Source organism: Rhineura floridana, chromosome 8 (genome assembly GCF_030035675.1).
Source record: "Rhineura floridana isolate rRhiFlo1 chromosome 8, rRhiFlo1.hap2, whole genome shotgun sequence".
In the NCBI taxonomy this organism is placed as follows: domain Eukaryota; kingdom Metazoa; phylum Chordata; class Lepidosauria; order Squamata; family Rhineuridae; genus Rhineura; species Rhineura floridana.
The window spans coordinates 19,093,846-19,119,678 of NC_084487.1; the positions used below are offsets into that span (position 1 = coordinate 19,093,846).

The window sequence follows — 25,833 nt, forward strand, 5'->3', positions numbered from 1 at the left end:
AGATTGGTAAGGAGATAGTCAGGAAATACCTAGTTAACCTAAATGAGTTCAAATCTCCAGGGCCTGATGAACTGCATCCCAGAGTATTGAAGAAACTTGCGGATGTACTCTCGGAGCCTCTTGCCATCATCTTTGAGAAATCCTGGAGAACGGGAGAGGTGCCGGAGGATTGGAGACGAGCAAACGTCGTCCCGCTCTTTAAAAAGGGTAAAAAAGAAGATCCGGGGAATTACAGGCCGGTCAGTCTAACTTCAATACCGGGAAAGATATTAGAACGGATAATAAAAGAGTCCATTGGCAACTATCTAGATGACAATGCTATGATTAGAAGGAGCCAGCATGGGTTTGTCAAGAAAAAATCCTGTCAAACTAATCTCATCTCTTTTTTTGATCGGGTCACTAGCTTAGTAGATGGTGGAAATGCTGTAGATGTCATCTATCTAGATTTCAGCAAGGCGTTTGACAAAGTCCCCCACGACCTTTTGATTAGCAAACTGGTCAAATGCGGACTAGATGGAAATACTGTCAGGTGGATTCACAACTGGTTGGAAAACCGTACTCAAAGAGTGGTCGTTGGTGGCTCTGCTTCGGACTGGAAGGAGGTCTCGAGTGGAGTGCCACAGGGTTCTGTCCTGGGGCCGATACTCTTCAACATTTTTATCAATGACTTAGATGATGGGGTGGAGGGAAGCCTTATGAAGTTTGCGGATGATACGAAACTGGGAGGGATAGCTAACACAACGGAAGACAGGAATAAAATCCAAAGGGACCTGGATAGACTAGAAAATTGGGCTGAAATTAATAAAATGACATTCAATAAAGACAAATGCAAGATTCTGCATTTAGGCCACAAAAACAAAATGCACGGGTACAGGATGGGAAATACCCGGCTTAACAGTAGTGCATGTGAGAAGGACCTTGGAATTGTAGTGGATCGTAAGTTGAACATGACTCAGCAGTGTGATGCTGCGGCAAAAAAGGCAAACGCAGTTTTGGGATGCATAAACAGAGCTATAGTTTCCAGGTCGAGGGAAGTAATAGTCCCACTATATTCTGCATTGGTCAGGCCTCATCTGGAATACTGAATTCAGTTCTGGGCGCCTCATTTTAAGAAAGATATAGACAAGTTAGAGCGGGTTCAGAAGAGGGCGACGAGGATGATAGCCGGTATGGAGAACAAGTCTTATGAGGAAAGGTTGAAGGAACTTGGCATGTTCAGTCTGGTGAAGAGAAGGCTGAGGGGTGACATGATTGCACTCTTTAAGTACCTGAAGGGCTGTCACATAGAGGAGGGTACAGATTTGTTCTCTGCTGCCCCAGAGGGTAGGACTAGGTCTAATGGTTTTAAGCTGCAGGAGCGTAAATTCAGATTGGACATTAGAAGGAACTTCTTGACAGTAAGGGCAGTTCGGCAATGGAACCGACTGCCTAGGGAGGTGGTGGGATCCCCTTCGCTGGATGCCTTCAAGCAGAGGGTGGACAGCTATCTGCGGGAGATGCTCTAGCTGTGGATTTCCTGCTGTGAGCAGGGGGTTGGACTCGATGGCCTACAAGGCCCCTTCCAACTCTATGATTCTATGTAACAAAAGCTTCTCAGAGACCATAGTTTATGTTGAACTGCTCATGCTGAACATTGTAGCACTGACTCAAGGCACAGCACCACCTAGTGCCCAAACACCAGTACTGCCCATCAGACCTAATTTTAATTCAACTATCTCCATCTATGATAGTTAAGAGTTTATTTTGCATGAGTCTCTCTCTTAGGTACTCTAGAAGGAGTGCAATTTATTATGGATAGTTATGGCACTGTAGAGTACATACTGAATTCTGCTGATGCAATCTTAAAAGTCCCTCTATGAGTGCAAGATTTTTGTACACAAATACCCAAGAGATTTGGCCTGTTGTGGCTTAAAAACTTCACACAGCACAAAGCCTGAGGGCATTATAACGGTTTTAGCAATTTGGGGAAGGACCAATGAGACAATAACACAAACCTCTGTGTGCAAGTGTAGAGCTCATGTGGAATCAAACAGAGGCAGCACATGTATGAGTTACAGCTACTACGCAACTCCCACAGTTCTCACAAACTACATGTTTTGGTAACCTCAAGACTGGATTACTGCAACATGCTCTATGTGGGGCTGCCCTTGGGTCTGGTCTGGTCTGGATACTTCAAGCTCATGCTGAACATTGTAGCACTGACTAAAGGCACAGCACCACCTAGTGCCCAAACACCAGTACTGCCTATCAGACCTAATTTTAATTCAACCATCTATGATAGTTAAGAGTTTATTTTGCATGAGTCTCTCTCTTAGGTACTCTAGAAGAAGTGCAATTTATTATGGATAGCTATGGCACTATACATAATGCATTAGCAGAATAGTGAAGCTAGATTGGTAATGAGAACAGACTATTACCAACACATTACACTGGTGTTAAAAGACCTGTACTATCTTCCTGCCTGCTACTGTGCCAGGTTTCAAGGTTCTTGTACTACTGTACAAAGCCCTGAACAATGTAGGCCCAGAATACCTTAAGGACCTCCTTATCCTGTATGTCCCAAGCCGATCAATGAGATCATATTGGGGAACACTATTAGGAGCCCCCCATGGACCAGAAGCATGACTCATGCCAACGAGGAGTCCTGCCTTATACTATGGAACTTCCTCCCATTAGAAAATAGGCAGGCACCATCCTTGCTACGTTTCAGATGCCTGGTTAAAATGGTTTTATTTTAGGAGGCCTTTGCCTCACAAATGCTGTTGTTTTATTCTTTGATTATTTAATCTGTGTCTTAAATTTTGTACACTGTGTATTTTTATAAGCCGCTTTGAGACCCAAATGAAGTGAAAAGTGGGGTATGTTTTTAAAAAAAAATAAATAAAAATAAATGTATTTGCTAGTCACAATGAAAAGTGGAACTCATCATTATCAACATTGTGAAGATCGTATAATCCAATCTAATATTTATGAAGAAGATTAAATAGGCTCAGATTTCTTCTCTTATACCATAGCAATTCAGATGTGGAAAAAGTAGCTAGAAAAATGTTTTACCTTGAAGTAAAGCCTGAATTGCATCTCGCTTGAGCACTGGAAGTAACCAAGGGGAGCAGGCTAGTTTAGGTGGGACATCAGGCAGCATGGCAGACGTAGTTCTATTCACCAATACCTGGCCCACCCCTACCCCTCAGGTTCTGCTGCAATAGCAGATATGAAATTAAACCAGAACTATCACTAGAAGCTAAAATGATGAAACTAAGGTTATCATATTTTGGACACATCATGAGAAGACATGATTCACTAGAAAAGATAATAATGCTGGGAAAAACAGAAGGGAATAGAAAAAGAGGAAGGCCAAACAAGAGGTGGATTGATTCCATAAAGGAAGCCATAGACCTGAACTTACAAGATCTGAACAGAGTGGTTCATGACAGATGATCTTGGAGGTCACTGATTCATAGGGTTGCCATAAATCGTAGTCGACTTGGAGGCACATAACAGCAACAACAAATGTGTCACTTTCTAGGCTGGTTTGCATGTCATATTAAAGCACAGTTAAAAGCAAACTATGGTTTAATGTGAACAAACATCATTTTAGTGCATGCTGCTGCAAACTTCTTGCCCCACTCCTCCCCTGCTCCTATGCTGCCAAGAAATAAAGTCTGGTTTGTCGTGATGTCTGAGCTCGAGGTTCTCTCCAAATAAACCACAAGAGGCAACCAAAGTTTGCTTGGCTTTCTTCTTGTGGTTCATTTGGGAAGAATAAACTGTGAGCTCAGGTTTGGACATCATGACAAGCTTGATTCTGGCTTGTTTCCTGGCAGTACAGCAGCAGTAGGAGAGCAGCAAGAACTTTTCAACAGCATGCAGTAGAATGCTGCTCATTCTCATTAAACCACCGTTTGTTTTTAAGTATGGTTTAGTGTGACATGTCATCCAGGCCTCTCTTCCATTCTGACAAAAAGTTTGCTCTTGAAGTTCAGTGAAAAGAAACACAACCGGGCTTCTAAGGTATTTAAAAAAGAAAATTTGATAACACTGAAAAGATCGGATTGCTAAAACAACAACCCCACATGTCCTCTGCAGTACTTGGATTTTTATTTCTTCCATACCCCCTAGTATGACTCTGATAGCATCAGGCCAGGACTGGCCCAACACATTTGTTGCCTGGTGCAAAGGACAAGATGACACGCACCCACTCCAATTCCATGCACAGAGGCCAATTTAATTGGGAGCTGAATTGTATTTGAACACTGGCTGTGTCCTTCCCTATGACTGAGGGAAGTAGGCTAGTTTAAGCGGCACACGACAGGCCACATGGCAGATGCAATTCTATCCTCTCATATTTGCCACCATTCCCTGCCCCTCAGCTACTGCTGCCTTAGGCTGAGTGACATGGCTGTCCCTTGGTAGGATTGGTCCAGCATCAGACTCACCATCAGTCTAGGGCTTCCACATATTGTGCCCATCCTGTAGTAAGCTGCTACCCATTACTAAATTTAAAAGTTTTGCTTTTTGCACCCTTGTCCAATTTTTAATATCTAGCAAAACAACATGCATTTTCATTCATTGGCGTGGCCGAGTAGTCTTCCAATATAAGGTCTAACAGTGGGTCCGTAAGTGACTGTGGAGGCCAATTCTGGATCCACACAGCCTCATGCAATGCAACTCAAGTATGTAAGCCTCATAAAGTCACAAACAAAGGTTTGAAAATTTGTTTAATAATTTGCCTTAAATGCCACAGAAAGCTCTGGCCTGTGAATACTGAGTTGTATGTTGATTGTAAACTTTGATAAAGATGCATGTGAAGGATTTGTTCAGAAAAAGAATTTTAGGCAGTAACTGCTCTGACACAGACCCACCCACCCAACATACCAGTACACCAGTTTCCACTGTGAATCATTCACAAAACAGTCCAACTATTTAAAGCCAGTGGGAACATTCCAGAATTTAAGGCCAGTGATTCAGTGCAGGATGAATTGTTAAGGCTGGAGATATACTTCTCCAAGTTACCATCTGCATAGCTCTAATTATATACTTGATATTAAGGAAGACAGTTATATGTTGGAAGACTATTTCTTCAAGCTGTTTTTTTAAAATAAACACAAGATTAAAATCTGTGAAAACAACACTTCCCACCTGTGCTTCCAATTCCATTAGACCTCAAAGGCTTTCTCTAGAGGTACCATGCATCCAGGAATAGGCAGTTCAGCCTTCAAGACCTTCCAAACTATCAAATATGGTGCTAACTCAGTGTAAAATGATGAACCAATTCTAGTCCTTTCAACCTAATGAAAAGCAAAACCAAATAATTAGGTAGCTAAAGAAGAGGATCAAAACTATCTACACTTAAAGGGCCCTCTGCACAACTTTCTTTAGAGACTGTAGTTTTATTTTGGCAAGTAAAACTGGATACAAATTTGGCTGTTACTAGTTGACTCAATCCCTAGCCTCAGCCAAGCAGCAGATAGTGAAGCCAACATGTTTCCTCCATTTTTAATAATAGTGCATGCTGTTTTTTCTAACTAATGAGAATAATAATTTACAGAGGGAAACGGGAAAAACATGTTAACTTAAAGTTAACAAAGCACATGTCTGAACAAAACTGTAATGGCACAGAAAGCATTTCATTAGACAATTACTACTCACAGGAAGTGCCACTCTGCCCCTGGAAGCAGCACAATTTCTTTGCCCATGTTGGCAAGGTTACCAAGTCTTATCCCAAGAGGGAGACTGTGCCTTTAACAGCTGCTTATTGGGCAGACACTTGGCAGATGCAGGCTCTCCTATCACAGCTGCGGTGGCAGAAGCTGCATCTTCCCAAGTTCTCAGTGTCATGCCGCTGTTAAAGGAAAAGGAATGTCTTCCAGGAAAAGGCTTCAGTGGCCTCATGCACTGCTCAAAGTTTAAGCTACAACTGTAACTTTAGGCTGGAAGCTAGACAGCCCTTGAGCTCCTAAGCTGGAAAAAAATGTCATTACTTGGAAAAAATGACACAATGCCAAGCATTTCATTTGATACCCTGTGAAAAATCTGTTGATGTCCATATGATGTTCAGGAAAAAATTATTTCACAAATTGATGTCTAACAGACAAGTTGATGATACATATTTCCATTCAGCACATTTCCCCTCCAAACATTTTATGATTTGAGACTGACTGTGTTTGCTGTGACTTTCTGTACACACTGCTCTTAAGAGCTATAGCCCCCAGATCAAAGTTTTTGATCCTTTTTAACTCCCAAGGGCAAAACAAAGCAGCTGTCCAGGAATCTACAACAATTAGTAAATTCATTCCTAAAATGAGCAAGCTGCCAGAAATGACAAGGTAAATATTGCTGGCATGCTTTAGTGTTAAACCGAAATGAAGATGTTCCTTCAAAGGAAAAAGAAACAAAGAAAATGAATTGCATAGATCCATGCTATGACAAATGTTGGAAGCTTGTTTGTGGTTTTATGAATTTACTGAATTAACCTGCAAAAAACAGCAATTTGCCAAATATTCTGAAACAGAGAAAGCTATCCAAAGGGATACATTCAATATTCATTGACAAGTACGTTCAGCAAAGCCATGCTAACGATATTGCAGCATTGTATAAAGCACAAATGACTTGTGGTTTTCCAAAACAAATAAGAGGAACACCAATGTTATGGGTAAACTGGAGGGGACAACCAAAAACTGTCACTGAGGAAAAAATTGCAATGATAAAAAGCAATTTCATTCACTATCCAAGACCTTACTTGATGGTACAGTTGTGGTCTTAGCGCCGAGTTCTCAATCATAGTGTGAACCATGATGATTAAAGGTTCATTCTCTTTCATCTATTTCAAATCAGGAGGAGCATACAGCAAACATCAGTTTACAGCACGGCTAGATTTGAAAGACGACACTGTAAATATAGCCTCTACTTTAATTATTTTCTGTTAGTACAGCAGTTCATATTTCCTCTCACGATTAGCAAAACTGTACATTTGAAAAGCCTGCTAAGGACAATCTAGAGTACCTATAAATTTCAAGTAGAATGCCCTGCTTCCCACAATAGCTTTAAAGTAATTATTACCAATAAGCATTTCAGATGTTTCTCTAAATAATTGTTGAAGACTTAACAAACAGATAAGGTACACCAAGTGCTAGCCTCATTAAACTACACACCTCCACATTCTCAGATTTACAATATAAAGAACACATACATTGTCTTGGGGATAGTTACACATCATGAAATCTGGTTAAAAGGGAGGTTTCTGGGGCCAATCCTGTGAAGTTTAAAATGGACACAGTCTGTCAACATGGGGATTATATACTGGGAAGATGGTTTAGTCCAGATTTTTCTAAACTTGATAATCATGTTTTGGAGAGTAGCTACCTTGATCCATTTACCCCCCCTCCCCGAATTCCTGTGCTGGGTCAGTGCAGAGCTATGGCATAACATAAAAATATGAATATTGCACAACGAAAATCTTAGTCCAGGTTGTGGACTAAGGTAGTTACCAAGAAGTGTGCTTATTAAAGCTACAATAATGTAAGCCTTCCCAAACAATGAATGCTCATTTGTCATTGTTTTTTAGAAACACTTTATGATCCTCAATATAACAACGTAATGTTGAGTATATAGAGCAACTATGTTTACCAATTTAATAATTATCTTTTGCACATTTCAAATTAGAACAACTGTCATTATTACATCACAGTTATTTATATAACATGCTGTTAAAGACAATGTTTGCAACAGCCCTGTGTTGATGAAGTCAGTAATAGATTTGGGAAGTGATCACTGAGCACAGTTTCTAAACATCCCCTTTACATTTCAACAGAGCTTGTTATATCCCATTTAAATGAAAGGAGGATAAATTTCTTGGAGAATTGAGCCTTTAAGGCTTCAATTCAACAACAATGGTATCTATACATTTAAATCTGTTCAAGGACATACACTAGATATATTCAAACATACTATCTTAAGCAGTTTATGGGATTGTCCTTAATAATGAACCCACTCATCTATCTACTTAGGGAGCAATCAGCTATTATCAGTTTCTTATGTAAGCCATATGGCAAACAAACGTAAAACCTAACCCCCAGTATGTGGCACAAGATAATGGGGACAAGAGTGGAAAAATGGGGACTATGCAAGAACTACAGTGGAGGCCCACAGTTGGCTGTGTAGTTGGACTATGCTATGGTATCTATAGCCAGGCTGTCATAGCATGGTGCAGGTTCCCCAACCTAGTGCACTCCAGATGCTTTGGACCACAACTCCCATAATCTGTGCCCATTGGCCAAGCTGTGTGAGGCTGATGGGTGTTGTAGTCCAAAGCATCTCAAGGGCATCAGGGCTAAGGAAGGATGAGTGGTGGACCACCAGCTTTTCCTGGCCACACATCTGGAGCCCATTTTCAATCTGCATGTGAGAAAGGCAGCCCCCTAACCTGAGTGGTGCTTTTATAATCATTAAAAGCAGAGTCCACATTCTATAGAAACACTGGGTACTGCTTAAAAACATGTTAAGCATCTCACAGACAGCACTGCAGAAAAAATATAAACTCCTGCACAGAACTTTTCCCACAAAATTTAGCTAGAGTCAGTTATAATCCACAGGCTTTTCTGAAATGAAATAGTAGCGTTGTATATCCAGTGAAGCACCTGAAACGTAATTCATTTCACTGTTGTAGTTTTTTAAGAAGTGGGGAGAGATTAGGTCTTAGAAAAGCTATTTATCATTTCTCTCAGTTGAGGCTATTCTATTGTACCCTGCAGGACAATTAAGACTCTAGATGCCAAGGAGAGACAGAAATACAGTAACATAGTCTTATCGTAAAGGTTTTTTTTTTTTTCTTAGTAATTTCAGTGCTGATTCTGATTTGATGAGATAAAGCCATGAAGATTTGCTGGAAACCATTTGAAAACAATATAAAGCCAATTCTTAGCAAAATGTTATGTCCTTTCTCTTGCAATATAGCTGTCAAAGCTAAACAACAAAGGACCAGGTTAATGTTTATACTGATACTATTAGCCCAAATCCAAAGCTATCTAGGCATTCCACAAGAGCGAGCATCCCTATTTACTGCAAGAGGAGGGCAGTGGATGTGTGAAGCTGACCCTAAGGACTTCAGAGGATGGGAAAGCTTTTGAAGAGATGAGCATTCTGTGTGCTCAGAGTTCCCATGCATGCAAGTATCCTCTGGAGCTATTTGCCTGTTTAACTATTAATCCTTATATTCCAAATTTAGATTAAAGTAGGATTTTCTCCCATAAATTTAGTCTAGAAGTACTGCTGAAGGTTATAACCAGCTGTAATAGCAGAATGAGAAATAATGACCTTCATAGGATTATCCATAGCTGGTACTAAAATTAGCCATGATCATAATTTATTCATGGGCTCAGAAATAACACTTCTTTTCTCTCTCTCTCTCACAACTACACTTACAGCCAAAGACAGAAATGAATGTAAATTCATGCACAGACTGTCAGGTTTGAACATTTAGTCTGCCAAAAGATGAATACAAATCCAGCAGCATAGATTTTGATGCATTTTATATTAAATTACACATCAACAGTACTCATCTAACTCTGATTCAGCTGTATCACAACTAGGCAACATGTTACCTAGGCAGAATTTTTTAGGTGAAAGCAAGCACTGGTTTATCATTGCACATGACCATTGTAACCTGGTTAAAATGAACTCGGGGACACTTCTGAACTTCATTTCAGAACATGGGGTGGTACTGAATGCTAATCTTGCTCAGAGTAGACCCAATGAAACTAATAGACATAATTTAGGTTCATTCATTTCAATGGGTCTACTCTAATTAGGACTTAGTTGAATGGGTTTAACCCATTGTCCACTACCAATTACTTAACTGGACTTATGTACATATTCAAGCTAATACAGAAACCTACTTATGGCGGATAAAACTGGTGACTAGAAGAAAGTAAACCTGTTCTGGCAGACTGGACCACAGTCCTAAGAGCATTGCATTCTCTCCTAACCCCTAGTTAGGTAGTAAAATAAAACTAGCATTCTCTATTGAAGTGCATACAATTTTCTCCTTCTGCAGATGAGAGCAGTATAAAATAGTTAACCAGTGATCAACCGAAATTATGTTTGGATCAAGAAATAAAAGTAAAAAGAAAGAGATCTGGTGTTGGCAGCAGCAAATAAAAACAGGTTATGGTACCATGTGTTGGCGAAAGTAGACAACGCATCTGAATCTGTGCTAGTGCTTGATGGAGAGCACTACATCCTCTGCACAGCTGTCATGGACTAAGCTGTAGATGTGCTGCATTATCAGTGGTGTGTTAAGTGAAACATGTGCTTTTACTTCAGGATACAGATAAAGGGAACAGAACAAGTCTAAGAACTCTCAGCTCCTGTGCCAACTGCTCAGCAGGTACAAAAAGATAATAGCCAGGTATGCAGTTTTCCAAGTTCTGTGCAAAGGTTTCTTGGAGTAAAAAAAAAACTATGGCTATGGCAGGAGATATGCTTAATCCTTAAACGTTCAGATATATTTAGACTGTAGACATGTGGCAGACAAAAACAGGCATAACTACCGTGATAAACATTATATGTTTAGGATTCTTTTTTAAATTATTCACTTTGCACCTCACATTAACAGTGTCATGTAAACAACTGAACCCATTCAAATATTGGACCCCTAACAGTACATTTGTTTTAGCAGACAAGCTGCAGCATGAAGCTAAGAGTAAGAAGGGCATTGATCTTAGCAACTAAATTGTGCTATTTACACTTGGAGAAACATTTTCACTAACTGCTTTGTAAAATATTTTAAATGGGACAGCACCATAAAAAATTTAAATGATGAAAAATCGAGTCAACATGTTACAAGATAAACGTACAAGAATAATTTATGAATCCCACCTGATGATCCAAATATATGGCATTCCTTTGAAGGTGATGAGAAAGAATCTCATTCTAGCAACCAGCATTCAAAGAAGAAGGAGGGGAAAAAGGGACAGATATGAACATGTGAAAAAGGTCAGTTAGAAAAGAAAGAACTACAAAATCTATTTTCAGCCTTCAGAATATACTTCCTTATTAATCCAACAGAGAATTACTTTGAACCTTCCTAAAATTTGCATTAGTATTTTGAAAAGCCAATCAATACTCCAATGATAGGAGACAAAAATCTGCTTTTTAAAAATAAAGCATTAGTTTGCAATTGCTGATTTAGTAATACTAGCTACACAAACAATTTCTTAATGTTAAAATGAAATGAAGAAAAACCATCATGGTCATGTTGAATTTACACAGACAACTATAAACCCTTTGACACAGTTGTGCACATTTTCTGCTTCTAAATTCCAATTACAAATCATTTCAAAAATGGGGGAAAAAAATAAAATTGCTACGGTAGGTAATTTTTATTACCATTCTTATCTACTTTGGCTTCAGATTTGTGTGTAATCTGCATAACTTGCACAATTTTGGACTCAAAGTGAAATGTATTTAAAAAGTATTCCTGTCTTTTTATTGTAATGTATTCAATATCCACATTAGAACTCAAAGGGTTAATAGCAGACCACCACAGATGCCAGGAAAACAACGATGCTCTAAAAATCTGCATTAGAGGACACTGGCACCAATGGTACAATGCAAGCTTGGATTAATGAATGACTAAGAATAAGTGAAGATGGCACATGACAAACATCACTTCATAGCTGACCTTTGGGCTGGTGGCCTCATGTTTTAGTTGCATGAGTTGTGCTAAAGTGTGTTCCCGGATACTACTCAGTTCGGCTTGCTGCCTTCTCAGCTTTATAAGCAGCAGTGTGAGCTCCTCTGGCTGAGGGAGTATCGTATGAGAAGCCAAAGAGTGGAAAATAGGTTAATCCTTGTCCTGCACAAGACTTCAGATATATAGTTGTGTTTGATAATCCTGGCTATCATGCTACATCAAATTGTGTTAAGCTCTTCGACATAAAAGGAAACCAACATTTGCCAATAGAATCTGACTAAAACTAAGAGGAGGTGAGAAGAACTTTAAAACCTCAAAGCTTCTGAAATGCAGATAGTACAACTTTTAACACACAAAGGCTGCCAATTTTGTGAAAAGGAAGGGAGAAAACACACATCATGGTCATAAAATATAGAGGATGCACACACTCAAGTTTGCTTGATATGTTTTTAAAGAATTAGGAAGCTATAGGAACTATAGCATCTGAAACAAAAAAAGAGTTTTGTAGCACCTGAGTAGTTTATTCAAAGGCTGGCCAAAAAAATAATAATGAAATATTAAAACACACCTACAACTCCTATTAAAAATATGCATTGTAAAAATACACTGTCAAAGTTGGTAGAGCCAAAACACAACCCACTTTCTAGTTTCTCTTTTTTAAAAACAGCTACAGTAGGTCTTTTTGAAGGACTATTTCCCAAATACATCTAAGGTTTTTGTTAGACCAGTCAGTCGCAATTAATATGTATTAGAACTTGTAGGTCAAATAGGAAGTTCTTGATGCTTGAGAATCAAGGATGAATTAAAATCATACAAATAATCCAAGCCATATCATATTGTGTGGCCATTCATAAGCCTAGGAGATTGTGGCTCTTCTTCTCTGTGATCCAAAGCAGTGACTGTTTTTTTTTTTAAAAAAAAATCCTTAACTAATGTAGGGTTGCATCCAATTATGTCTTCCTTCTGATGGAAGGCTTTTTGATCCAATGGATGCTTCTGTGAGCTAAAAAGAGCTGTGGGCAATATTCTTCTGCAGCCACCCCAAGCCACCATCACACTGTTCTAAAGGGTCCCCCAACCATCTGGGAGCACGGGGTGAAGAATGCATGGGAAATCAGCAATGTTGCCTCTCCCCACTTCCATAAAATAGAAGCATCTTCTAGACTAAAGAGTCTTCCATCAGTGATGGGACACAGTTGGATGCAACCCATAGCCAGTGTTCCATGTTGTTCAGATTTGGAACTTTTCTTGCCTTCCTACCAGCATTTACAGTAGAGAGTCATCCTTAGTTTCCTGCAAGCCATATGCCCGGGACGGGGAATCTGTGGCCCTCTAGATGTTGCTAGACTACAACTCCCATCAGTCTGATCCAGCATGGCCAAGGGTCAAGGAATAATGGAGTTGTAGCCAACAACATCTGGATGACCATATTTGTGTTTTAGGAGTACACTGTTTTCTCTCATCCATATTTACAACTTGGCTAAATATTCATACATGATCTGTTCCTTCTTCCCCACCCCCCTAAAACCCTCTTTCTTGTTTTACAGGTTTTCCTTGGTTCGCACTCAACCTGTACTCTGATCACAGCCTTCCATATAAAGCTCCTTCAACATTGACTGAATCTGTTTAATTTTGTGAACCAAGAGTCTGTGCAATGGAATCCTCCATTTTAATTTCTTATTTTGCATTCCTAATGCAGGGGTGGGAAGCCAGTGGCTCATGGGTCGGTACCAGCCACAGCCCTTTTTCATCCAGCTTCATCAATTTTGCCATCTTTTTGCAGCAGTGAACAAAAAAGCACATGCTGCAACTGCAGCATTCCTTGCCTGTCTTCCTCTTTCCCAATCACTTCTGGAGCACTTGGCAATCATTGCCAGCATCCAGAAGTCTTCAGGTGAGATCAGAACAGACTGGGAATCATCAGAGGTGACGGTCTGCTCATCTCCCCTTTCTGAAGCAAGCAAACTGTGAGGAATCTCTCTAAAAGCAACATGAAGCAACTAAAACCATTGAAATTGTGGTGTAGTTTGTCAGAGGGTGCTTTATATGACAAGTGCATGTAATTTCTGAGTTTGTGAGCATGTGCACACCTTTGAACAAAAGCAAGAGTCATGTGTTGCTCTGCCCACTTTCGCCTCCGGCCCCACTGGAGCTTGCCCAGGGTAATGCGATTCTCAGAGGAAAATTTGTTCTCTGACCCTATCTTAATATATTGCTTGCTAGTAAATCAGTAGATTCCTGCCCTCAGATCTTACACTTCTTGCAACCTGAGCTTGACTAGATGGCTTACAATTCAGATACTGACACAGGGCAAAAGCCCTGTAAAAATTATAAATCAACCAATTATGTAAAAAAACTTTTTTGTGATGTAAAATGGAGTGGTTTGCTTTGCACATTTAGCTCTATATGTGCAAGGCCGCTGAGACTTCTGTAACATGTGCAACATTCTTCTGAGCATTGGAATGATCCATTTGTGCTATGAAAATGCTCCAATACTCATGTGGCATGTTGTTGAACATGTGAAACTAGACAGTTCAGGTCTATGTAGACATCTATATCACTGGAACTCCACTGAGTTTTTGGAAAAGGCCCTCAACTGTGATGTTTTAGGTGACCCACATAATCCAAGTTCCTGAATGATGTAATACAAATACTGAACTGAATGTATTCTTCATCTACAGCACATGGTTTTAGAAACTGTGGCAGTGTTTAACAAAGTCCAGCAGAGGGAGCAAAATTTTTTCAAGAGCTACAAGGTTTCATAATGATTAACCTACGGTATATTCCCCTAATACATACTCACTGGCATTTCACTCTGACAAATATTATTTTCTAAGAAATAGGAAAAAAGCTGCTCAGCTAGTAAAAGTAGTCATGCTTCAGTTAAAGATCTTTGAAAAAGTTTACACAAATCTATAATCCGTGAACTAAACCTTAGCTATTGAACAGTAAAATACTTTTAATGATGTGAATAAAAACGTGCAATTAGTGGATGGATAGTTTCTTTTCATAAGACAGCACAATGTATAACAAACTGCCTACAGCACCAATTTTCTAGCTAACTGCAACTTCCATTCTGCAGCAATGAAAAGCTCCGGTAATTGGTATTTCCCCTCCACAACTGAATTAACAACTTAATGGTAGGTCAATTTGTGAAATAAACAACAGTAAAATCTTAAAGGTGCCTTGCTGCTGTTCTAGAGATATGTAAAATGAAATACATGGTTGAAAAGGCCAAATTATTCCCAGACGGGAACTGTATCATACAAAACATTTGAATTAAAAAGTGGCAGATTATTACTGCAAAATTTAATGCATCCAAATAGATTTAAACTATTTGGAAGGAAAACCTTAATTTGATGGAAACTGCATTTAATACAGATTCTACAACCAAACTAGCCATTGTGCTATGTGTTGTACTATATAGGCTGTTCTTAAAAAATTATGGGCTAAATATAAAAATGCCACTCACCGTTTTACCTTGCAGGCTCTGGGGAGTAACAGGCTGTACACTCAGACCTGCTGGCATCGACCTTCTGTCAGGCACAAAGACATGCTGCTTTGGGGGAAAAAACATTGTAATTTGGGGTGTCTGTCAAAGCTTTTCGAGCTAAAGGTTAAATGTGATATTTTAAATATGATTTTCCAAGTCAACTTAGGATTTATGGAAGGCATCTAAAGTGAAGGTGCTAGTTAAAAATGTGTCAGTACAAATACAGAGAATCACAGCACTTTCATCTTGAACCTTGCAGGTGTCAAAATGCCCTAGAAGGACCGGAAAGCAGCAGCTACAACTAATAAGGAATACCATTCACCATGGATCATACCATTTAGTAACCCTAATTAATGTTGTTGTAAGCCAGTGGAATGCTCTCCTGTAAGTCACTGCTGTGGCCAGATACTAAAGCAGGGCATGCTTATACTCACTCAATGCCCTTGATAAATGCCATGTTGCGGACTTCCGGGAAGGGTGACTTAGCCTGTGCCTGCTTTTGAGACGGGCTCCTGCCTCAAAAGAAGCTTATTCAGATATATCAGTCAGATTTTTTCTTTTTTTGACTGATTAAACTTCTCCCGGGTAGGGAGAAACGAAGAGATTAACCTCAAAGCCTATTTTTGTTGGGACGACCAGATCTCATTAATTTATGGGACGAGGTCCAGCCGACGAAGGTGGGACGGATTTTTAACAACAAGCTCTATCTGGAAAAGCGAACGTTCATCTTATCTTCTAAGAGAGAACGCACTAACAGGCAAGCACCCTTCTTTCTATATTTTTCTTTTACTTGACTTAAATTGTTGCTGTTTAAAAGAGATTTGCCAGATTGATCGGTTTTTGACATCTCACTGGGGAGCCATAACTTCTCTCTGCTACTCACTAATTAATAGCTTATCTCTGTTTTTGTTGCAAAAAGCTGTCCTGGATTTGCATTCTAAAGATATACACAGAAGAGGGATTTCTATTCCAGATTTTTATTTTGAAGAATATTATATTGTCTGAGACTACTATCTTTTTGGTCTATTTTATTTTGACGAATCTGTTTTCTGACGACCGCCATTAATTGTTTCGATCCTGGGAACTGCATTTTGTTTACTTAAGCATGGAAAGATAAGGCTGTCTGCTCTGTTTATACTGTGATGTCACCAGGTTTGGAGTATTAACCCAATTGTTGCTGAAATAAGAAGTGGTTTTCCTATATTTTTCTTTTAAAATGGCAATTAAGAAAGTGGCTGAGAAGCTGGAAATAACTATGTTTCAGAAAATAATGGATGAGATTGAGATAACGAAACAAAACCTGCGACAGGGTTGTAAGGAGCTGAAAATTGAATTGAGTAAAATGAAGCAGGAGATTAAAGATATAGGGGTCCCTGTGAGAGAGGTGACCCTGGAAGGGGTCCCTGTGAGAGAGGAGACCCCGGAGATTGGAACAAACGTGGAACAGGAAAAAGATTTGGAGTCTATGGACTTTAGAAACAAAATTTATTGTTTGGAGACACAGGAGATTAAAGACATAGGGGTCCTTGTGAGAGAGGAGACCCTGGAGACTGGAACAGGGGTCCCTGTGAGAGAGGAGACCCTGGAGACTGGAACAGGGGTTCCTGTGAGAGAGGAGATCCCGGAGATTGGAACAAACGTGGAACAGGAACAAGATTTGGAGTCTATGGACTTTAGAAATAAAATCTATTGTTTGGAACTCAATGTTATCTCTGAAGAAATTAATGAAGATTCTAGAGATAAAGTTATCAATGGCATGGATAATCTTCTGGACTGGAATGATGTGATGGAGCCCAATATAGAGAAAATCTATGGAATTAACTGCAGCCATGTGACAATGGAAAAACTTTCAAGAGATGACCCAGTGTATTTTGAAAAAAAGAACAGAGATATGATTTTACAGCAGTATTTCAGCAACCTATTCAGAATGGATGGCAAGAAAATATTTGGGATAGAGGTAATTCCCATCAGACTCTTACTATATGACTATGGCTTTGACAGCAAGATTATTATGGAATACTGATAATGGAAGATTGGATACTGAAATTACTGGACTTAACAAGACTACTGAAGATGGAAGATGGAAAATGGAACTAATAGGGATAATAGAACAATGGCTACTGAAATTACTGAACCTAACAGATTCTGATGTGATGGATTAATTGAAATGTTTATTTTGACTATGGTTATGACAACAAGATTATCATAATTAGTAATGAGATGGATTAATCGATATGCTTATCTGGAAAAAAAAATTGATAGATATATTTCTTAAAGAATTGAAACCTCTCTTTGACTTTTTGTGGAAAGAATAAAGTAATGTTTATGAGATTTGATGATTAAGTAAGATAACTACTGGAGGAAAGTGATTTTATAATATGACTTAAGAGACAGGATTGTTATATATTATAGACTTATAACTGATTTGATCTTTGACAAATGGGAAGTCAATATTTTACTCTTTATTTTTTATTTTTGTTTTTTTTTTCTTTTTTTCTTTTTGTTTAACTATTTTTGATTTTGTTTTTTGTCTTTGAATGTTTTATGATTTTGTCTTGTATGTTTTATGAAAATCTGAATAAAAATTATTGGAAAAAAAAAAAAAAAGATAAATGCCATGTTGCTTCTTGATTCTTGGCACATTTCTGCTTTTTAAGACACACACACACACACAAACAGCCCCTTCCCCATGGTAAGCGTTTAGGAGTATTCCCTTGATTTAAAAACAATATACAACACAATGCAGCCATTAAGATGCCAAGCTGGAGGCTGAGTAAACCCTGCATCAGGAGCACATACTCTTAAGGAAATTCCTCGTATACCAGCACTTTGCAAGAGGATATAGATGGTCAAGCAAAATATATATGCACTACATATATGCTGAAAAGGGAAATTGCACATAACATTTGCTGCTTAGTCGACTCGTACACATGTAAGCAATGACAGGGAAAAGATGAGGCTTTCACTTTCAAATCTCAGAGCTGGAAAAGATTCAGAAAAGGGTGGCCAAAATGATCAAGAGGATGCAGCAACTATATTTGGGCTGTTTTCTTTTAGGAAAAGGGTAAGGGGTGACATGGTTGTACTGTATAAAATTATGCAGGGTGTCCAGAAAATGAATAGACCCAAGTTTTTTTCTCTTTCTAATAGGTCATCCAATGAAGCTGAATTTTGGAAGGTTCAGGAGAGACAAAAGAAACTTCTTCACACAACATATAGTTAAACTATGGAATTCGCTCCACAAGAAACGGTGATGACCACCAACTTGGATGCCTTTAAAAGAGGATTAGACAAATTCATGGAGGATAAGGCCATGAATGATTACTAACCATAATGGATATGTTTTACCTCCAGTGAATACCAGTTTCTGGGAACTGCAGGTGGGGGAGTGTTGCTGCTTGCGGACTTCCCATAGGCATCTGGTTGACCACTATGAGACAGGATGCTGGACTAGATGGGCCACTGGTCTCATCAGGACCTTTCTTATGTTACTGGATAAGTGGTTGAATGGATGGGACCTTCACAACAGATGGGGAGTTCATGATTTTGTTTGATGTATTTATACACTTCTTATATAACTTTGTTCCCTAGGTATCTTACAAACTCATTAAAAAATATAAGAAGGTTCCATCATTGGAAAGGGCCTCTCCTAAGTGATCACCTGCCTCACTTCATTTGACGGGGGAATGTGAAGAAGGGCCTCAGATGAAGGTCCCAAAAACTGGGCAGATATATATGGGAGAAGGAAAGCCTTCGTGTAATATTGCCCCAAGCTGTTTAGGGCTTTAAAGTCTAAAAGAAGCACTTTCCACAGGTATGTATAAACAATCATAACGCACTTAGGGTTCTGTTGTAGAATATCAAAGTATCAAAATCACATTTTGCCATTTTATATTTTGTAAAGTAATCAATACCCCATTTTGAATCTTTAGCTTGAAGGTGCAGATAGTCACTCATGGTTCTGGGGGGCAGAGAATAGATTTGTCCAAGCAGCCACACCTGAACATGTGGCCTTGATCGCTGCCCATCTTCCATGGAGATGGCAAGAACAGATGTTTTAATGTTTTATTTATTTATTTATTTTATTTCTACAATTTATTTATCGCTTACCTCCACACTTGACCTACCAAGGGTAAATGGCCACATGGCACTAGTAAGAATGAAAAGGGGTAACTCCATGTATACAACCTTAAGCTATTGGGAGAAAAATATCCAAATTTTATTTATTTTATAAAAGTATTTATATACTGCCCTCTTGCAAAACATCAGGAAGGTTGATTGCTTATTTTCCCCAAGTTACAAGTTGTGTTCTTGAAACGGATATTGCAACTGGATGTGTCAGCCTAGCACTACCTTTCAGGAGGTGCATAAACGTAGCTTAGAAGACAGGAGAATGATGAGTTGCATAATAGGAAGCAGAGGCACAGCTAAGCTGTCATCATTGCTCCAAAGGCAAGACTATTTTCTCAAAATATAAACTAAGAAGAACCTGTGTTCAAGTAAAAAATGAAGATCCTTTGGTACTAAAAAGAGTAAAGTTTTTATGACAATCATGTTAAGTGCTCAGGTGGTGGTGAGGGCTTAGTTGATCCTTTCCACTAACAGGCATTTATTTGGGAACAACCCACACTGCAGGAAACATTCAACCTAGACTTGAGATATTCTATTCCCTTTAATTGCTAGTGCTATAGTCTCACTTCTGTACTAATTCTCTCCACCACATGAGTTTATAAATCAGAGCTAACTGGCTCCTTTTAACTGGTACCGTAATATAATATAACTAGGGGCTGCTGCCCCTGCTCACTTTGCTTACCAACCCCTCCTACCCACACCAACCCCTCCAATTCCCCCCATGGCAACCTCTTAGACCTTTCCCTTTCACATCCTGCAACTAAGCCCCCACCAATTTGCCCTTTAGACCTTGCTAAGCCTCCACCCATTCCCCCTTTTAGACCTCCACAGCCTGGAGATAGATCAAGTGAGTGAACGACTACGGGGAGGCAAGCAAGTGGGCAGTGGTGGTGACCTGGGCAAGCCATGGAGCTGGATCCTGGAAGGCCTTGTCCCTACTGTGAGGTCTACCATGAAGCAGGTCAGCCAGGCTCTTGCCAGCCACTTGTGGATGTCCACTCAATCTCCTCCCCCTTGGCTCAGTAATACTGCATTTTTCAGCACTCACTTGCCAACCTGCAACCCCTGCAGGGACCCCAGTCCCTACTCCAATCTGCCTGCCTCGGCTGTTGTGCTGCCACCCGCCCGGTCAGCCATTTTTGCATCTTGCCGCCCTGCCAATGTGCCCCCAACATGACGCTGTGCGTCATCATGATGGTGTGACACTGTAAAGTCTTACATTTTTATTATATAGTACAAAATATATGGTATTTCTGTTGTGAGCCACATACAGTATCAACATATGACTGAAAGACTGGTTCCAAGTTATACATCACATTTCATTGCAACAAAGAAACTTAAGTAAACTAAACCAATATCTCACCTTTGTATGATGTGGCCTATGTCTGCGGTCAATTGTTACATCTCCTCTTTGCACTGGTGAGGACACTTCTGACCTGTAGTTCCTTTGAGGGGAGTATCCTTGGAAACCTGCTATCGAACCATGGGAAGGTGATGTGGGAATCATATGCATTGTTTGATCAGATATATTAATCATGGTTTTGGGACTACTTAAAGTACCGTGTCTAGTAAGAGTAGTTTGCTTATTGTAGAACTGCCGTTGTTGCCATTCATAGAGTTGCCACATGGTGTCATCTCGCATAGATCTCCTCTTATCTTCGGTTTGCAGTGATCCAAGGTTTTTGTCATAAAGAGATGGTGTCATACTGCAGATGCTTTCTGGCCTAGTTTTGGTGTTTCTTGGTAGAGTTCGATAACCTTCTGGATATCGAGGTAGAATTTGGGCTCGATGGCTTGGCATGTTTCTTGGTAAGGTCTGATATGAAATTATGCTGAAATGAGAATTCTCCTTCAGTAACTCAAAATGGAAGTAACCAGAGCAATAAGCAGCATGCAGTTTTCCTCTTCTGCCTCTCTGGGTAACAAATAATTATTGTAAACTGCTTGGACACTTTACCCCAAACCTCAAATAAATAGATAGCCAGATAGAAAGAAAGAAAAAATCTAGTCCTTCCTCCCTCTATGCAAATAATATATTGGAGGGAGTTTGCTAAGGCCCCATCTATTGTGGCCCTGCTGTAAAACTCTCACATACCACTCATTTTAGGTAATAACTTGTTTTTCAATTGCACCAAGGAATTATCTGTAGTCAAGGAGAACAATCTTTGCACTCATCTCTGAAAGAGGGAGCTGAGATTCACGTGGTCTCACAGAGGTGATCACTCACACACCAGTGGGAATAAAATGGGATAACCCTGTGCTCTCCTTGAAGGAAAAAGGGATACAAATTGCCAAAATGCATGGATTTCCCATATGTATGGTAAAAGGCAGCATTACTCAAATTGATGGGGACTCCCCATATCCCTTAACTACTGATCCAGGGGCCATCATCAGTCTCATTTCCCTACTGCTTGGTTGAAAACTAACGCCCCAGGGGCCATGCTTCCCCATGGTGCTTCACACATCAGTATGGATACATGTTTAAGTGAAGACAGTCGTCCTGGCAATCACAACAACAAGAGGGAAGGAAAACATACAGAAGAGGGCTAATCTGCCTGTAGTCAACCTACCCAGGATGCACAGCCATAAGGCTTCTGCATTTAAAGATATTTATTTCAAAATGCATATACCACTTGATTGTAAACAGAACCTCTATACAAAAAATGTGGTCTTGCTTTGCTCTTACCAGCAAGCCCAACCAGCTTCCTCCTATCTCCTCGTCCCCTTATGCCTTGGACTAGTTTGTATATTTGCTAGTTTGAAAAAACTCTGTAATTTGTTGTTGTTTCCCAGTGAAAAACTTAATCCCATGAAATCCTCCTTCAGAATTGTGGTGTACTAAACTAATAATATGAAACAGTTGGCTGTTTGTAGCCAATAGGTGACCCATCCAGTTAGTTATCTATTTTCAAACTGGCCAAATGTCTCAGTCTATTTGATTCATTTTACTCTTATTATACCTTTATGCAAAGACAGTGCACTGGGCATGCTTGCAGGTAAGTGGGGGTGTGGGGGGAAATGAAGAAAGCTTAGGGTGACCAGAAATACATTTGTCTGTGGAAGGAGTGTGGCACAGCTCAATTCTGGCACTCCAAACAAATCCCTGTGCTCAACAGCAGCTCAGAAGGCATCACGTTCTTTAATCCTTGCTCCTGAAGGTGTAACTTGGAGTTCTAGTAAAACACAAAGTAGATTCTACAAGTCTTACCCCACCCTTTGCTGTAGAGCCCCAAGCATTTTTTTTTAAAAAAGGAAGGGCTGTTTTGAATGTTGCAAACTGATGAGGCTATGGAAAGGCAAATAAAGATAATTACGATATTATCTTTTTTTTTAAAGGGATGTGTAATCTGCTACTTGCCTGGAAGCAATTGCTGATCACCATAGGCAACCAAGTGAGAGTGGCAATTTGCATGTTTAGCTAGCGGAGGGAGGGAAAAGATGGTCCCTTCTATCTCATTTTTGCTATTTGTATTTTATTGGCTCTCTTGAAATTATCTTTCTTTCAATACATTGCCTTCAGTACTATGCTTTAAAAGTATAATAATATTTGAGCAGTATGTTCAAAACAAAGAACGGTCTTTATTTATGCCAAAAGCAGCAAATAATGGCATAAACTCTGCCCTCTCTCTTTCACAAATTAGTTTCAAACAAAGCCATTGCTTCTAAGTGTATGGCTTGTATTAAAAATTTCATCCATATTTAACTAACAAGATGTCTTCCATGATCAAGAGGATTTGGATTCTGCCTGTTAATAATGTTTTGTTAATAGCTGTTGCCATTATAAAACTCTTACAACAGAATGAGTTTGTTTTGGAATACAGCCAATGTAATAATACTGTGATAAAAACAAAAAAAATAATTCAAATGGAAGGGAGTCACAGTTACTATGCCTGTTTACATTGAAAACACAGCCACTTAATAGATATGATGAAATACATATGATACATATGATGAAATACGTATAATATTATACATATGATAAAATGTAAGATATTTCATTCCCCTTGCTCTATCTGATAATCAGTCAATTTTACTTGACTTCTTATATTACATGCCATAAGTAGTTCACATCTAACATTGTATGAACACAATGTTTCTGATCACTTAATTATGGTTTGGAGGATGGGACTGTGTTGTGGGCTTGCACATTGCTCCCTCCCCACCATACATATTAATTTCCTCTTCTTCCTTTTTCAAAGTTAACCATGGTGCAGAGGTTTGCCTTTTATTAAAGTAAAGGTGTCCCCGCACTTTTAGTGCGAGTCGTTTCCGACTCTTAGGGTGACATCTTGCGACGTTTACTAGGCAGACCGTATATATGGGGTGGGATCGCCAGTTCCATCCCCGGCCTTTCTTTACCCCCCAGCATATGCCGGGTACTCATTTTACCGACGACGGATGGATGGAAGGCTGAGTGGACCTCAACCCCTTTTACCGGAGATTCAACTTCCTTCTTCCGTTGGAATCGAACCCCAGCCGTAAGCCGAGCTTCACCTGTGTTACTGCCGCTTACCACTCTGCACCACGGAGGGTCTAGTTGCCTTTTATTAGTAGACCCTTATTTGCAATGTATGCTTTAAAAAAAATGAATTTCTAAAATGTGAATGGGGTGGTGGAATTGCTTCCAGACATACCATTATCTTTTGATTATATGCATGCACACTATTCTCTAAATACACATACTTTGCCATGTGTAACACACAAATTGAAACTCCAAGTTTAAGTTTATGTTGAGGAAAACTCAACATTTATGACAAGGAGAAGCTTGGATGTGCAATAAAAAAGGTATCATGTGCTATGCTCATGCTGCATGGAGACAATAACGGAACAATAGATTAAGGAATAAATTTTAAGAATCCAAGGTACACTGTGTGGAGAGTTTAATAAAAATTTAAATCTCCACAGCTCTGTTTGTTTGAATGACTACGGATGAAGGATACCCATCAACATCTCAAAGAATGACAATTATACCAACAAAGCTCTGACATGCCAAAGTCAAAACAAAACAAAACCAAGTAACATTCCAAGAAACTGGCCAATACAAATCAATCTGTGCCCTCCTCCTCCTGCACTTGTAAACCAAAACGAAATTTATAATCTCAAACTTTTCCTAGCTCCTTGTAGTGATATTACTTCATGTTAAGTTACATTTAAAGAGGCAGTGACAACCAGTCCTTTACTTGTGCATCAGGCACCTGATCTTTCCAAAGCTAGCTGCAGGATCACAGCCCTCCCTCCTGTAGGGAGCTGGGAGAACAAGATCCCACTTCTGTGAACTCAGCATAATGCTGGACTTATTTCATAACAAAAAAACCCTGAGCAATGAGCACTAGGCATTCCTCCTTAGATTCCAGCCAAGGCATCTGGAAAGAAGCAATGCTCTTTCACTGCCTTGTTATGCAGAACCACCATTTCTCATCTCCACTGTACTTAGCAATGGCAACCATTTAGAGACAGAAAACTCTCTGAACAAGTACTGGAAATACATTGCTAAAGATTAAAATTTCCACTTTTAACACATCTACAGTATATACCTATTAGCCGATTCACCCATTATGCTAAGCCAAACCATGATTTAGCATGAACATGTGGATTCTGGGAGAGAGGACTGCAGCCACTTCACTTCTCTATGGTCGTTTTGTTGCTTCATCATACTGAGCTAAGCCATAGTTTGGCTTAGCATATTATCTGAACCCAAGTTCATGGTTTAGGCCTCCCAGATGAACCATGAGCCATAAACTATAAGACAAATATACTAGCTTATTAAGCCAAAATATAATAGTCCAAACATGGCCACTGTGTGGTTCAGTCCAGTACCCAGCCCTAAATATCCCTTCAAGCAATTGTTCTCCAAATTTTCCCTCCATGGAACACCTGAAAATTGCTAAGAGTCTTGGCAGACCACTTAGGGTGGTATTCAATGCTAGTCCTACTCAGAGTAGAACTATTGAAATTAATGGACATGACCAACTTAGGTTCAATAATTTCAATGTGTCTACCTTGAGCAGGCCATAGTTGAATACAATCCTTAATTATTTTTCCACCTGTTGTAGCAATTGTAATGCGCTGTGCTAGATGCTGCATGTCCCATCCAGAGCCGAAAGAATGAGGCTGGAGTGTGTGCGCAAGTAAATCTCGTTTTATTAGAGTAATGGATACATCAAAAGCATTGCGCTTCATAGGAAACCCTATGCTAACTCACTAGAGTCCCTAACTATACTCTAGACATGCTCTGCAGCGTGTGAAGGAAGTTGACTCAACGACCCCCCACTGGGAGCGGCAGGCTTATATAGGAAATGTTTTCGAACGTAATCTCTGACTCCTTCGTAATTCCTGTCTTTGCCCTGTCCGTTTCTCACGGCGACGGGAACGAGGAGACAGGGGACGTGCATCCAACAGCTCATCTGAAGACACCTGCTCCCGAGCAACGGGCTCGAGGTCAGGGGGCGGTGCCACACTGGAATCCTCCTGGGAACTGCTTGGTAAAGGAGGAGCTGGCACTGTCTGTGAAGCTTCC

The 25,833-nt window shown here is 39.7% G+C and overlaps 1 protein-coding gene across 14 annotated transcripts in view; it reads right to left on the reverse strand.

Moving 5' to 3' along the window:
• The window catches only part of PLEKHA5 (pleckstrin homology domain containing A5), a 279,402-nt gene that overhangs the window by 38,434 nt on the left and 215,135 nt on the right, over positions 1-25,833 (reverse strand). For 5 of the 14 annotated variants that reach the window (XM_061638451.1, XM_061638457.1, XM_061638449.1 and 2 more), the window contains 4 exons: positions 20,680-21,148; positions 15,165-15,251; positions 11,681-11,800; positions 10,876-10,929 (listed from right to left, as the gene is read on the reverse strand). In XM_061638451.1, coding sequence (XP_061494435.1) covers positions 10,876-10,929; positions 11,681-11,800; positions 15,165-15,251; positions 20,680-21,148 — 730 coding nt within the window. Of the gene's footprint in view, positions 1-6,739; positions 6,821-10,875; positions 10,930-11,680; positions 11,801-15,164; positions 15,252-20,679; positions 21,149-25,833 lie in introns of all 14 variants that reach the window. The other 9 variants (XM_061638463.1, XM_061638450.1, XM_061638452.1 and 6 more) reach the window with 9 other exon arrangements.